At 43.7% G+C, this 16,353-nt stretch overlaps 2 protein-coding genes across 2 annotated transcripts in view; both read right to left on the bottom strand.

Annotated features, from left to right (window-relative positions):
• unc5db (unc-5 netrin receptor Db) overlaps window positions 1–16,353 on the bottom strand; it is a 75,220-nt gene that overhangs the window by 57,384 nt on the left and 1,483 nt on the right. The window contains exon 3 of the mRNA XM_071911512.2: window positions 13,069–13,284. Within this exon, the coding sequence (XP_071767613.2) occupies window positions 13,069–13,284 (216 nt within the window). The remainder of the gene's footprint in view (window positions 1–13,068; window positions 13,285–16,353) is intronic.
• tm2d2 (TM2 domain containing 2) overlaps window positions 8,969–16,353 on the bottom strand; it is a 178,289-nt gene continuing 170,904 nt past the window's right edge. Inside the window, exon 5 of the transcript XR_013505044.1 lies at window positions 8,969–9,048. The gene's annotated coding sequence lies outside the window, so the exon portion shown is untranslated. The remainder of the gene's footprint in view (window positions 9,049–16,353) is intronic.

The raw sequence follows: 16,353 nt of genomic DNA, 5'->3' as shown, positions 1-16,353 counted from the left end.
GACTGTGGCTGGTGAGTTAGTCAGTTTGACAGGTACCAACCATCGATCAGAGCTTCTTTTCTACTCTATAAACCTTTCTGGCTGGTAAAAAAAAAAAGTGAAAGTAGACATCCACCTGCCACCGTGGCCACAAAAACGTTAGTTTCCTATCCGGTTATGTATTTGTTAGTGGAGCTACCGTTTGAGTTTTGTTTGTGTGAATTCATGGCATAACATTCCTAATTATATAATGAATTTGAGAGTAAATCAAATCTGAGTGCAATTTGCATACAACTTGAAATCACAAGCAAGGGCTTGACAAGCCAGACAGCACAATATTACTCAAGTAGGTCAAGGGGTAAAGCATGGCATTAATACTGTCAAGGTTAGGGGTTTGATTCCCACTGTGACCAGCCATGATAAAAATTATCCTCATGGTATTGTAAGGCAGTTTGGATAAAATCATCCAACAAATGGCATTCTCTAGTGTTTCGAGGAGTGTTACCCTGGAACTTTGTCTGGATATGTTCCTGCAAATTTGATGTGTTTCAATTGCTGTTGCAGTTCCCCATTACTGATACATAAGCCAGTCAATGGATTGGTGCTCTGAACTCCACTGGTTGTATTGGTCTACCTGCACAGTGTGCCTGCATGCTGATAACACTAATGCAACTCAAATCACATCTGCTTTATTTATCAAGCTCTTGAAAAGTGCTACATGTAGCATTTTGTGTTTCTCAAAATTAAGACCACATGTCTCATAAACCCTGTTGCTTCCTGTTGGAAAGAGGATTTTGCGACTTGCCCCCCTCCCCCGCCCTGGCAACGCTCTGTTTGTGTTGAACAGCAAGCAGGATAATAGACAGAAACAGCCCTTGATAACAGCTAACATGCATTCTGACCAGGCAAGCTAACGTCAAGTTGAGACTGTGGAGTTAGCATAGTGGAAGTGGAATAAATGTGTTTTTACTAAGTAAAAATGTTTCCCGTTTTGTGCCCTAAAGCAATCCAGCAGATTAGATGGGTAGATGCTGGTGATGGTCTCGTTTGTTTACGGTAACTATCCTAATGCCTCAAAATCATTTATTGATGCTAAAATGCTACAGTTAGCATCATTAAACAGAACAGGTGAGGTCCATAAAGAAGTGCTTTGCAGAGCAAAGAAGAGAGCCAATTTCATCAACCACCCAGTATACAGTCTACTCAGAATACATGCATACATTACATACATACAACTGAGCATGTAACACCCTGATTCACACTCATTCACTTACATTAGGGATGCAGTATGGGAATCAGAGCCGATCCCAACACATTTTGAGGTATCAGTATTGGCTACAGGTTGTTGAATCAACCATCCATTTCTTTATTTATTTCATCCCCCCTCCTCCGCTCCATTTATGCTAATTGGCAAAAACAGTGTTCGCCATTGTCTTCCACTACTTGCAGCAGTGCAGCGTGTTGGTTTGAAAGCAGCTGGGTAACATTCATATCTGCAGTCTAGAATTACTTTAAATCGGAGACTGAAAGCAGTCAAACAGCTAATTGTAATGTTTGCAATGCAAGTGTGTTGAGGGGTGGCAGCAGCGGAGCTAATTACAATACTACTAATTTAATCAGGCACTTGAGGAAACACCATTTGAAGGAGTACAGTGAGTTCTCACAGACAGTCGCTCGCAAGAAGTCGGCGCCCGAGCTGCAAACATTAGAGGGATGAGAGATAAATTACCCCACGACAGAGAAAAAGCTAAAAAAATAAATAAAAATAAAAATAAATGTAAAAAAAAATGTTGAGTTGGAGGTGGAAAATGTGGGCTTTCACTAAGCATTTGGAGCCACGCTGTAGTTCCACTAAATGTTCAATTAATTACAAAAATATCTGACCGAGTATAATATAAGTATAATAGCGAGTATGATATTTCACTCCCAAGGGCATGGCAACAGTTGAGGGATGGAAAAGCGTGTCTCATTCAGAAGTGAGAGCTATTTCTTTTTTTTTTTCTTCTTCTTCTGTGACCTGTAGCTGATTTTTCTCCCATTGTGACTGCTCAGCCTTGATGCAGGTATATATATATATTTTTTTTAATATTAATTAAACCTTTATTTAACCAGGTGAGTCCCATTGAGATTACAAGATCTCTTTTTCGAGGGAGCCCTGGCCAAGATAGCAGCAATACAGAGTTTCAAACAACATACAAGCAAACATTAAAAGCACATAAAACAAAACATACAGTAGCAACTCACAGAATCATATGCCTAAAAGACAGACAGGAGGAAACAGGTCTAGCTAAGGAAGCAATTACAAATTCCAATTGAATTTGCCTCCAAACCCTTCATTACATGATATATCCGCTGCAGTCAAGTTCACCGCATACAACGGGAGGCTTTTGTACCTTTTTTAGTATTGGACTTTCAAAGAGTTGCCGTGATGTATTGTTGCTTTGCACAAATCATCACCATAGTCCTCAAATATGATCCTAAGGCACCTTCTACAGCGATTTTACCGGTGAAAAATGGAAAATCAAACATCAGTGCTCATGCCATCATCACCTTCTTTTGGCGCTTGCTGCACGTTATCAATGCCAGCGCTTCATCGCTGGAATATATCCTGATTCCGAAAGGCCTATATTTGCGGAAAGGCCTATATCAGCCAATAATCTCACGGCTCTGATTCATCTGTCTGTCTCGCCCATGTGCTCGCCTGCGCGCTCGTGCGCCGCCGCCCACATAGAAGCGACAGCAGCAGCAGAAGAACACTTCAAGTACAACTGAGGACACTTTACACTTCAGATCTCCGCCTGAACAGCATTAGCACATTAGCGTCATCCTCCATCAGGCTCTCATTACGTGCGCTCCGGCTAGCCGACGACGGGCTGCTTTCCGCGCTGAGACTTTAGCGGCTGCCAAGAGAACAATCCTGCAGGTAGTGTTCTGAAAAAAAAAAAACGTCTCCCCGCTGTTCGGTAACTGGAGCACTTAAGGTACCGAGGCTTTGTTCAAAATGAATCCTCAAATTAGGCACCGTTTCACTCTTATCCACATCCATATTGCATGCAAAACTGGCACACACACACACACACACACACACACACACACACACACACATACACGTGCATGTGCAAGGGCCCATTAGAGTCTATTTCACCTATCTTTTTTGGAGAAGGATATTCGATAGCGCCCCGTTTTTATTCCTCCCCAGAAAAGAAGAACTTTTATCTCCCCGGCTCCATTAGGCCCGGTGCCCACTCCTTAACTCCGTAACCAGAGACAGTCCAAAAACCCGCAGCCGTCTCCTCCTTGAAATGATACCCAACTTCGAGCCTGCAAGAAGTGAAATCAAGCCTGACAAAAACCCCCCAAATATACCGCTAACAGCTGACACGTCTCGCAATGTTGTGAGATGCGGAGAACAGAAGACAGAAGTGACAATACAACAATGGTGGGGGAGGCAGTGCCAATTAGGACCGTGTAAACAAAGTGCTGGAGCCCCCCAAAAAAACAAAAACGGTTTTATTTCTCTATCTGCTTCTGGATAGGGAGTTAAATGCCGATTGATACATCATGCCGACCCGCCCGAGTGAAAAGTCGCCACTAACTTCAGTATTTTCTCTGTTATTGAATGCAGCAGTGGCCCTTTTTGGGGGGGGGGGGGGGGGGGGGCTTTTTGGACACATGTTGAGGGAGATATATCATTTCAAAACAGTTTTCATATGTGTACACGTTTTTTTCAAGTTGTATTCTGCCAGTCTGTCTTCATGTGACAGTTTTTACTTCACATGAAAATTTGTTTTTTCTTTTCCACATGCATGTTTTTTTTGGTACACCTAATTTCACATCACATTTCACATGGGAAATGGGAAAATCCACGTGTTCACAACCAACATGTGTCCAAAACCCACATTTTTTGTAAGGGCTTCTATTGCATCTCTATATAAAGTGCGTTATTTCACCATATTGGGCACATTGATTCCAAGCATTAAGACTACACTTTAGAGGGGAAATTTGGCTGAATAACACCAGCATTAAAGTTCATTTTCTCCAGCAGTGTCGGTAATGCTCTCGCTATACTGCGGCGTGGCGCTGCCACATGAACAGGGAGGGGAAAACAGCGAACCCTCATCACGCTGAGAGGAAAACCGAGAGTGATTTCTGGAAGAGTTCTGCATCTCTGCAACCGCTGCCACACGTGAAAAAAAACGGATATAAAAAACAACAATGCGGGGCATCGATACTCGTCTCAAGGCTCAGGCATTAAAGCCAGAAATCCGCTGAGTCATCAGGAGCGACAAAGGGCTCCTTTCTCTGTCATAAAAAGAAAAAAAAAAACCTTTACTGCCTAGTTCCCCAGCCCTGGTGGCAAACATGCAGTAAGCCTAAATAAAATCATCTCTAGGAAGAAAAGAAGTTATAACTCCCCCCTCCCAACCTTCCCCTTCCCTCAGGAGTCTATAGCGGTGGTAAAGGGGGGGGGGGGGGTGTATATGTGTGTGTGAGGTGTATTGTCCGGGCCACATTCGGTTAACAACCCCATTAACCGGCTCACAAAGCAACCCTGGGGCAACGATAACATCAATCCCGGCTTTAGAGGCCATTACGCCGCGGCCCGAGATATACGCGCCGCGCTCGAAAAAAGCGAGCCAAGGCGGCGGCGGCGTAGCTGGAAGGGTGCTGAGGTGTCACCGCCCGTTTGTCAAGCCCACCCAACCCTCCGTCCACCCAGGCGCCCCGCACCGGCCATACATACACACACACAGCTCCAACAAGCCCTCCTGGGCCTCCTGGCAGGTGAGGACTGAGGCTGTTTATCTGCCTTAGTCAGGCCTTCGCACTCCCTTGACCCCAACACACACACACACACACACACACACACACCAACGCTCACACATACCCACAAATACCCACAAATACACATACTGTATTATACATATACTGTATACCTACCTCACTATACAAAGACACCCACCCATGCAACCACACACACACCACATCACACACATACACCCCCAAACACACAAATACATACCACATTAAATACATAGGCTGCACTGCATTATATACACACACACACACAACACTACACAAATACACATTAACCCACACACAAACTGCATTATATACACACACAAACACACAAACTTACAAATACAAATACTTATCACTCACGCCCACACACCCACACACCACCCACTCCCACACACACAACGCTACATAAATACACATTAACTCACACAGAAACACACACCACACACCGCATTTTACACACAGACAAACAAACCTACACGTAAATACTTATCGCTCACGCCCACACACACCCACACAACACCCACCCCCCCCACACACACACACTCCCACACACACACACACCACCATGATACCGTCCTGCTCTGTCTGCACTGGCCAGCCTCTGGTTTCCCCTCCAATCTATGAAGGCGAGAGCTTTGTCCGCTCGCTGCTCACCGACGATAACATTCACACTCTACAGATGCCGGAAAGAAAGGTCAATGATTTTTTTTTTTTCTCCTCTCTCTCTCTCTCTCTCTCTCTCTTAGCTCCATGGGTAACTATTGAATAGCGCGGGTCTATACGGGACCTGTTTGTGTGCAACTCGAAGCGCTTAATAGCCATATTCCTCCAAGGGAGGCTTAACTGCCTCAATTAAAATCACATAAAGGCGAACGCGCGAGTCCTAACAGCGTAAACACGTCTCCTCTTTTAGAACAAACAAGGATAAAGAGTTTCCCCCTGATAGAGCCAGGTGGATGCTGATTTCCTCTCACATTCCCAGGTTGCGAGCAGTAATCACGATTAGGGGAGCGCCGGGAGAGGGCGGCGCCGGTGACTGACGGCTCCCCGGTCCCAGACATATGGGTGGGAGGGGGACCATTTTTTTTCACCCGGCACCCAGGAGATCAGTCGGCGGTCCCGGCGGGCCCCTGCAGCGCGTCTCTCCCAGATTCGGTGTGACGGCGAGGTGAGGTTTTCATGGCAACCGTGCGAGGGAAGCGGCGAGGGTGTGTTCACAGGAAATAGGAGAGGGATTGTGTCGACTCCAGGGGATGGAGTTCACGAGAAACCCACTAGACTCTAGACTTGATTTACCCACCTTTTAAGGCTGGTGTGAATATTTATCATGGGGAATTCATGGTATACGTTCTAGTGAGTAGTATCAAACTGATGGAAGATATGGGGGGATTGCGTCTTTTATGGGGAAAACAGCATTAAGTAAAGCTGATTTGTGTTTCCATTGGTGGTTGTTTGCCTTATAAATTCCCTACCTTTGATTATGAAAATAACATGATTAAGCTGCTTACATGCATTACAGGAGAAGGTGCTGTTAATGTTAGGGTTCAACCGATATGGGTTTTCATATATCAATACATGCATTTTTGGATTAAAGCTGCTGATATACGATAATTGGTGCCAATATTTTGTATATTTAAAACTCAACATTTTCAAATTACAAGTATTCAGATTTTCGCCCACATTTCTATTCTTGTCAGGGTGGACAAGCCTCTGAAACAGCTTTTAGACCATCATGGGACACTAAAACTCTCCATTGAAACCCAGACTAATGAAATTCTTTCAGGTGGTTTAGCAGCTCCTAAAGGCAGAGTGAGGCAGGTTTCACTGCAGGTTTTACAGACTGACACCCTAAAGCTGTTGGGTAAAATCCTAATCCTATATCGGTCTAACGAGTTAATATTCGTCTTTTCATCCAATCTTACATATTCTGATTATTGACTGATCACTGGCAATGCTGATCATTTCCCTCCTGCAGTCATATTCCTCCCTTCATACTTCACATTCACATTGCTACTGAAACTAGAAGGCATGAAACCAGCATGTAAACAAAGATAGTAGCTGTAAAAATTAACACCTCAAAGCATTGTACGCAGCTGTCCCAACTTGTCCAAACTCCAATGGACAGATTTAGATTCTCTGGTGTTCACATGTCCAAACACACCCCCAGTGATGTGACTAATATCTTGCACATCATATACATATGTCTTAATTGCAATATTCATACTCTGAATATGACCTTAATCAAAGCAACAGTAGCTATGTTTCATTCAACTGTCAAGCTAATGCGTTGCAAACTGTTGAAATGTCGCAAAAAAACATAAAATGCAAATTAGGTTTCCAACAGCTGGGTTGAGGAGAATAAATAGACTAATTGAATGTCAAAAACACATCAGAAAAATAGTCTTTCAAGAGCTGATCAGTATTGGGTAAGTTGTTGCAGTTTTTTTAGTATGCGCTAACGTTGGCGATATTTCATGCTGTTTGAAGACAAACGCAAAGAAATTAACTTAAATTAACTATACAGCCACGATGAAGACTTACACATGGGAAGGCATTTACTTGTGCAATGTGAATGAAGCATTCTCATTATTGTACTGATGTGTAATTGATGATGCAAATGTGGCTCTTGAGAATAAAACCAGATCATCTAGATTATTCTTTCTGTCCTCACTGCTCTTTGCAATGCTGCACCCCCCGTATACTGTAAGCTGCTGCAACATTGTATATTCCTCGCTGTTTAATTATGCATTAACAAACTAACCTGGTCAGAAACCCTCTTCACATCTGTCTGCTTCAACCCAGCTCTATATTCTGGCATCTACAGTGAAGTGTTGAAATTCAGCGTAATGTGCCAAGACTGGCGAGAACAGATCAATCCTCTGTCTGCAAGGAAAAATCTATGTTATATATCAGCAATCTGCAGTGTTTAATGCAGTTAGTTATTTTGTGATGAAGTGCTGTAATTTACTTTTGTGGTGCATTCACTTTCCCTCAACCTGCCTCGTCTACTTCTACTCCAGCTAGTGATTTCCTTCATTCCTTCGTTTCAATCAAAAGTTTTAGATCGCTGGAACATTTTCTGCTATCAAACTTGTCTATGTTTGTCCATTTATGCACAGGAATAAGAAATATACACCACCAAACAACAAAACAGGCCCAGAAATGCAAGGTACATCACCAATAACTGCTTTTTTTCACAGTGTTAAAGTGTCTTAGGGTGGATTTTGCCTGTAAATATCGATGCTCGAATGAACTCGCTAATATTTAATAGTCAAACAGCTGCTGACTGTGTTTTCCTAAGACGGAGGGGGTGGAAAATCTTGAAAAAAAAGCTGCAATCAATAGCAAAGCACACACTCCTCCACTCAATTGTCTGTCCACCGTTGTTCTACGGTACACAGTGCAGATACACAGAGTCCTCCCTTTGCCTCCGCCGCTGCCGGGGAACTCAAGGGCATTGTCAGCTTTATCAGCGCCTAGTGATTCATCAGGCTAGTTGGTAAATAAGAGATGCTATCGGGTGCTCCTGGTGGCATTGAGGGCCCATGTCCTAATCAATAACATTCCAATTCTTCACTGATCTGCTGCTCTGATTAGCCCGCCTAATCCAATACGCAATTTTGCTGTCTATTACCGGGCGCCGGGGACAAAGCCTCGCCGCTAAGACCGCCCCTTATCTGCGGTTATGAGTTTACCGCTGATGGAAGGCGGGCCCATGCAGCGGCGAGGACATCCTCGGGCCCTTCTAATTGCTAATCCACTACTTGGGACGGGCCCCGATAGCGAGGAGGAGACATTTTTCCCGACCGCCTTGAATGCGGCACGGGTGAGACGGGGCGGAGAGCGTGGATAATGAAGCGGGTTAAGAAAAGGAGGTAGGAGGCAGGGGGTGGGGGGTGGCGGGGTGTCAGTCAGGAGAAAGCGCGACGGCGGCGGCAGCCAATTATTGACTTGAGAACGCTGATGAACAAGCCGCGTCTAATCTGACTTAATGAATATGAAATATGCATTGAATCTCACTTTCAGAATGGTTCGCGGTGAGCATAGCTGATGGAAATCGGCATTAGGTAGAGCCAGTGTTAAGCTGCTAGAGCCTGATTGTGCTACGGCGGGGGGTGCTCCGACTTTCATGTCACAGACGCCCCAACAGACACACGTTAGACCACCGACCCCCATTGGATACGTCTTCTGTTGTTGTTGATTTAGCATTGAATTGTAGAACTGTCTACACTGTATGTGGGGGGATAACAGTTGTGAGAGTGAGACCTGTGATTACAATAGTCATTCTCCACATTCTCCAATTTTAATTTTAATTAAACTAGAGTGACATGAAAGGATTTGTCATTTTGTTGGTGACCCCCTGGTCCCTCAAGGACCCCTGGGGGTCCCTGGACCCCCTTTGGGAACCCCTCTACTATGGCTGTCTCTCAGTAGTTGCATCATCAGTACATTTATCCATGGCATCAGTGGAATAGCTATTAGAGCCTGGTTTGCCATGTTGTTGTCATACTCATCACACCAACAGGTGGCCTTGAAATTATTAAAAACCCCATGAAACAGCATCTTTCCTTCCTTGATTTGATGTATTTCCTGTTGAAACAGGATGTTGGGGCGGGACATAACACAGTGAGGAATCATTCAAAAGTTGAAACCAATGGAATATCAATCAGGGAGGGAAAGGCAGTTTGATTGGATGGGAGGGGCGGAGGGGCGGGACTATTGAGCTCACCATTAAAGATACTCTGTTTTCCAGTAAGTAAAAGTAACAGGAGTTCATTTCATGGGGACTTTAAAACTCCTCTATGTCCTATACAATATGTTTACCAGCATACTGACCTTATTAACTGGTATTAAAATGCGATCTGTATCTGGATAGGGAAAACTCATTGCGATGGGAATGTGATCGCTCCTTTCCCTCCCTGACGGCTTCACAGCAGCTGCAAAGCACTACTGCGGCGAGAGCGGCCTGTCAGTGTTTCTGTCGCCTCCTACGAGAGAGTCGTAAAAGACGACCCTTCCCATCTCAAATAACCAGTAAATACAGACTGTACAGTATCCCGGCTAATGGCCCGACACCCACCATGTTTGTTTTTGTTGAAATTGCCACCTCCCCACCTACTCTCCTGCTGATCAACATCTGATCACAATGCAGACAGAATGCCGGCAGCGAGAACGCATAGAAACAGATTCATGATTATTATAGCGTATCTGTTTTTTTAATACCAATGATACATGTGCAATATAAATGGAGCAATTGATTGTCATCATTACAATTTAAATCAAAATCACTGAATTTATTTTGTTTGATTCAAGGTAATTAAGCCCTCAGTAAATTCAGCATTTGTCTTCCACCTATCACTTACAGCAGATGACTGTCTCCCGTTCCAGCCTTTTAAAGCTACAATATGCAAATTATCACCCTGAGGCAGGAAGTGTATTGTTAGTCCCGCCCTCCTCCTCCTCAGTTGAGTCAAGTTCCCATCCAGCCTGAGGCGGAGGTAACAGCATCCTAAAGCCACAAAAGGTGTTGAAGAAGCAGACGCCGAACGCTTTATCTGCAATAAAAAAACAGGTTTCACCTGCTGCATGTTTAGCTTCGCTGCACTTTTGTTTTCTTACTGCTTTTCCGTTTTCTTACTGCTTTTCCAGCTCACTGCACACCAAATTTCAGACAAACGGGGAGGATTTAGGCATGAATACGACCCACACAGACTGATAATGTATAATATATCATGTTTATTTATTGTTATGTTAATGTTTATGTCATTTTTAAAAAGTGACATATTGCAGCTTTAAGGCGGACCGGGCACTTATTACAGTTTCCCAGCCTTCTCTCCCTATTCTGTCAGAACATACAGTATGGTGGACTATCATCGCTTTTATGACACAGTGGTGACAGCGGTGGATGTTGAGGCGGTGTTAAGCGCACAGGGAACCATGGAGACTTCTTGCTGTTCTACCAGTATCACCCATCTGAGCTGCTCAATCACTTAAACTGCGTATGTAAAGAACTGAGGCTCTAATGAAGGCATACAGCGGAAAGGCATTTGCCTAATGTAGCCAAGTAAAAAGTCTTGCTTATTGTTGAAATACGATTTTTGGAGTGTGCTATCCCATGGTTTACATGGTCTCCCACTGTGATTCAAATGCTGCAGCACAGCACCCAAACAAGAGGCTATACCTTATATCCCAGCGTCCCAGCCCTATCTGTGAAAATCCATTAATTAGCCTATTCCTTCCCGGATGGCGGATGTTGACGCGGCATATGAAGTGAACTGGCTAATACCAACAAGTCCCTCGTACTTTCCCTCCCTCCTCTCGCACAGTGGCAAACAATTGAAGTTCCGACTTTCATTTTGCCATTATCAAGCTCACAACAATTTCACAGCACAGCAATCACACTATAATGAACTTCCAGAAGCAATTAAACACTCTTTCCTGTGGAGGGACCTTCATGAATACAAGAAAGAGCGCTTTCTTGCAGCCTCTAATCACAGAGCATTCCAGCCGAGGTGTCACATTGGCTTTGTTGTTCGGCGGAAATCCCTTCAGGAGGCCCCAGTCAGGTCCTCTAATCAACACGCTTCCACCTGACAAAAACTGATGGAGTTTAATTGGCGGGAGCGCGCCATTGCTTTCTGCACACTTCCAATCACACCCTCCACCTGAAAATCTACATTGGCATCGGGTGAGCCTGTATTTGTCTTTTTCAAAATAGTCTTTGCACATATTCTTAGCATTTGTGTTCTTATTCTTAGAGTATCAGATGGGTGCAGGTTGCCAAACAGTCCGTCGTCCCACTAAGTTTAGAGTAGGCTGCTATTTTTGCGCCTATATTCAGTTTTCCAGTTCCAAGTTTTCCATTTTCATGCCAAAAAATTCAGTAAAAGTATTCAGTGTTTCCCCCCCAGAATTTTTACTGGAAAAGCCTCTGTAACAGCATCTAGACTCAGTGGTCTTCAATCCTGCTCCTCAGGACCCAGAGTCCTGCTGGTTTTCATTCTAGCCATCTAATCAGGGACTGATTCACACCTGGGACCACAGATGAATGCAACTAACTGTAATTAACTAGCTGGTAGGATAGAAAACCAGAATTGACAAACACTGATCTAGACCACCATGGGACACTTAAGACTCTCCACTGACACAGACTAATGAAATTCTTTTAGTGTTAGCAGGGAGACCCACCACACCTATTCAATGGTAGGGAAACTTTTAAACTTACTTAACTTAATTTACAAAACTCATTATTGAGCAATTAAATTAATAATTTTCTACATTTTCTAGAGTGTTCTTCTGTGGCTGTGGTCAGGGAGGAACCTCCATCATATCAGAGGAGGAGGACGACATGAGTGGCTGATATCCAATATTTAATAAACAGCCAATAATGGTGTAGTTTAGAGCATCTGACAATCACAGTTAAGCATTTGAAAGTCAGTTCCCTGCATGTCTGCGACTGATGACTCATCCGAAACTACCTGAAATCGCGCCGATGTGGTAAATCCATCCATCTGGTGCTGCGAGGAGATTAAAATAAACACTGAGCTATATTTGCACATACTTTCTGACCCAGCTCCGGTTTCCTATCGGCGCTGTGGGAGCGTTCTGTGCCTTTGTTGGCTTTTAGGCTCAAACCATCTAAGAGCGCGCCGATATTCCTAACGAAGGTCGCTCTAAATGGCTGCGGTCAGGAGGAAAAACGTCAACGAGAGGAGCCAAACGCTAAATCAATGCATTAAAGTGATGGAAGATCTCTACTGTATCATCAGTGACACGGCGGAACCTTTGTAACCGACACACAATGAAAGCCGATATGCAACACGCACATTTCAAAACACATTTTGGACGCTGCATCATCACTAGAGACTTGCCGCATGTGTCAATCCATTAAACTAACTGTCAAATTAAAGTCTCATTTCTCACCTTGTTGGTGAAAGGCACAGGTAACAGGGAAAACAATTTCTCTGACTGCACTGGAATAATAAGAAAATTTATTATTTTCACCATCGCTAATAGAAATTGAGGATGTCTCCTTCTGTGACAAGTGTCTCCAATTGAGAAGTTTCATTCCAAAATGACGGTACTTTTTAAAGCATAGTTGGTATCTTAAGTTCTTGGCTGAGAAAATACATTTTTTTATAGACTCTTTATATTGGAAATTTCAATTGATGAACTCAAGGGAATTCTTTTTGGATACACAGCATTCTAGAAGAGACACTTTCAGATGTTGTTTCCGTGTGTTTCTGTTACCACTGGCTGGAAGAAGGTCACGAAGCTTTATCTTACCCGTGTTCAGATCCTTATACTCCTGGGACGAGTGCTCATTCTGGTGCACCCACTCCCCGTTGCACTTGAAGAAGATCTGCAGGGCCGGCGCGGCGCGGCAGCGCAGCTTGATGGGGTTGCTCTTGACGATGTAGGCGTCCTCGGGCTCCTGGACGAAGTGCGGCAGGGTGCCCGGCACCGAGGGCAGGGAGTCGGGCTGGGCGTCCCCCGTCGCTCCTGCAAAGCCAACACCTCGGTTAGTTCGCTATCCCACACCTGTGTTTCAGGGGAGCGATGTTGTAATGACACACGGAGACAATAACTACACCGACAGAAACAATGGCGAGCAAAATCACTTTCAGTTGGATACACGATTTATGGCAAAACACTTTCAAGAACATTTTTTTTTAACAGTATACCAGCAATTGCTTGCGAATTTGAAATGATTGCTCAGTGGACAATGTTTTGAATTCCCCATTCATCATAAGCTAACATATTGTAGAAAGGCAAAGTATACACAGAGAACAATTTAAGCAATTCTTTCCCCATTCTAGTCAAAACTGTTCTCCTCAGAGCAATTTGCGGATGAATGAAATCAGAGCAGACCAAGTGGAGAGGAATTAGGAAGGGACTGATTATTCGAATTGTGGCTGCGGCGTCTGAATGCATCTTATCTAAGCCACAAGGCCCAGATTTTTTGGGCGCGCACAAAAAAAAAAGAGGAAAAAACAGTCTTTGTGCTTGGTGCCAACGTGCCGCCGTCTTAACGAGAGCACACAATTCACAGCAGGTTACCCCTTCAATTCAGTTTGGCGAGCACCTGGCCGGGTTCACAGCCATTGTTCATCGTGGCAGCTCATCGATCTAAGCGCACTTTGGCAAACACTGATCTGAGATTCGGAGAGGATGAGTTCCTATATGGGATTTTAGTTGGAGGATCGCTCCAGGGCCGCACACGGCGTACTCCACTCCCCTCTCCCGGGGCAGCGCGGAAAGCACGGAGGGGTTTGCGGGACAATAAGAAACGGGAACATTTGTGCTCAGGATCCTTCTGAGAATTACACCTCGGTCCCATCGGGGGCCAGCTCCGGCTAAGCCATTCAGCGCCGTAAAAGCCCATGAAAGCTATTATGTCCCACCATCAAATCCAATTCTGTCCCCTGAAATCGAATCGGCCCTCTCCTCCACCTCTCTCAATCAATGTTGTCCTTGTTAAATGGGCAAATGAATGGATGCACGTGTAAAGAGAGGCGCCGCACAAAACAAACAGGCAGAGAGGAGGGTAAATAAGAATAATATGCTGATATGACCTGGGACAAGTAGATGGCTTTATCATGTTGTGGCTGCACACGCTTCCTTCCATCATTATGTGTCCTGGTCCCTTCATTGTTTGTGCATCACTTACTGTATAATGGCTAGAGCAGCTAACAATGCCAGAGGCCGCCCATGCTAAAAACGTACTCAGGTAAAATCATCCATCAGATGGCTTAAGTTAATGTTAATGTATAAAGGTTCACGCCATGTATAAAGGTCTGAGATTTGTCTTTTGTTAGAAAAAGAAAAGTAATTATGCAGAATGTTATGAAAACGGGTGAGAAGTGGACGGGATATGAAAGAGAAAAAAAGAAAAAACACATAAAGGTAACTTTGAGACGAGGAACATAAAAGAATGCTCACACCCAGCAATTCTGCCATGATCACTGAATGACAGGTTGAAAATGGTCTTACAAGTAGACGGAGATTCAATTATTTCCCGCTGTTGTAGGGTGGCGGATGAGAGGGCCGGGACTGGAAGATGGGTTCAGGTCGGTTTAGGGGTGAGGGGGGTGAGGGGGGTGGGGGTGTGTGTGTGATATGAAATTAATTCATTATTCCCATCTTGGCAGAAGTAGATCTATGTAAAATTGACTCCTGTCACGATTTTTTTGTAATGTCTTTCCAACTGCTGCCTTCACCCATCCTCTGTTTAATGCCTTTGCAGCCCTTTGTGTTTTCATGTCATACGTGACATTTTCAGAATAACGGCAGAAGAATATGTTGTGCAGAAATCATTACGAGGATGATGTCGTAATGTTTGAAAATAGCAAGGAGCACTGCAATTTGAGGTTTTGCTCTCAGAAAGGAATGCATTCTTCCTTTGTCCATATATACTGTGAGTGTATATATATATGTATGTGTCACCACATGTGGAGGCAAGCTATTACATGGGATACCACAAGCTGTTTTCTTCACACACTGAGGTCTTCTTCATCTCAGCTCTTTATAAATTATACATTCTCTGCATCAAATAATAGCTCGTCTTTTTGGTTTCATAGCACCGCACAAGTAATTATCATTCTCATCTTGAGGCAAACCGGTGGATTTTCAAAAGAATGTAAGTATTTTGTATAGCCTGGTGCAACCTGTGCCTTGTCTATACACATCTCTTGCAGAGTTATTTTCAAAAGAATGTACCTGGTCCCTGTCTGCACATTGTGCCTTGTCTATGGCAAACGTCGAGGCGTTATCTTCCAAAAGAGCAAAGTCTTTCCTGCTGTGCACACATTAATCAGAAAATGAGGCAGAACTTATAGGAGAGGCGATGCATGCATCATCTTTTAGCAATCGGGGAGACATTAAGATCTGAGAGTTTCACCAACAGAAAGAATATGTTATTACACTTGAAAGGCGAGGTAAAAAAACATGCATTCGGTTGTACTTCTGTTTTCCTCAAAAGAAAGGGCTTGGAAAAATAATGGTTACTATCAATGTAATGCAGTTTATACAATACAATGAGCATCAAAACTAATTTTAGACGATCCTGTGAACTAGTAGGGGGGGTTAATTACAGTAGGGGCCAAAAACGTAGCCACTACAAATGAGCAATTTATCAACTAATACATCATAACTGTTGGGTGAAAACCTCATAAGTCGAATTTAGCTGATTTTTATGATATAACGTCAACTGAAGGATTCCATACTCCTCTATGGGTTTCTGAAACCCTTACAAAACCAATTAGATAAACTCAAAAATGCATTGTCATCCATCCAAAAAACGAGGCTGTTTTTCTCAGTTCCTGAAAACAATTTGGATATGCAAGGTTGTAACCAAACAACAGCAATATGGTGAAATTAGCCTGTAATCAACAGAATAACAGCTACCTAAGATAGAAGTGTGTGTGCTTAAAAACACATATAGCCTATATTGACTCATACAGTATATGTACTGTATATGTGCAGAAGATTGGATATACTGTACACCCTGTGTACTGCTATACTGCACTGTATGCCCCACTCAACTATTACTGAAAAGCTTGAAATTGGTAA

This window comes from Centroberyx gerrardi, chromosome 8 (assembly GCF_048128805.1).
Source record: "Centroberyx gerrardi isolate f3 chromosome 8, fCenGer3.hap1.cur.20231027, whole genome shotgun sequence".
In the NCBI taxonomy this organism is placed as follows: Eukaryota; Metazoa; Chordata; class Actinopteri; order Beryciformes; family Berycidae; genus Centroberyx; species Centroberyx gerrardi.
The sequence above is the reverse complement of the archived record's forward strand: the minus strand, read 5'-3'. Positions and strand labels throughout refer to the sequence as shown.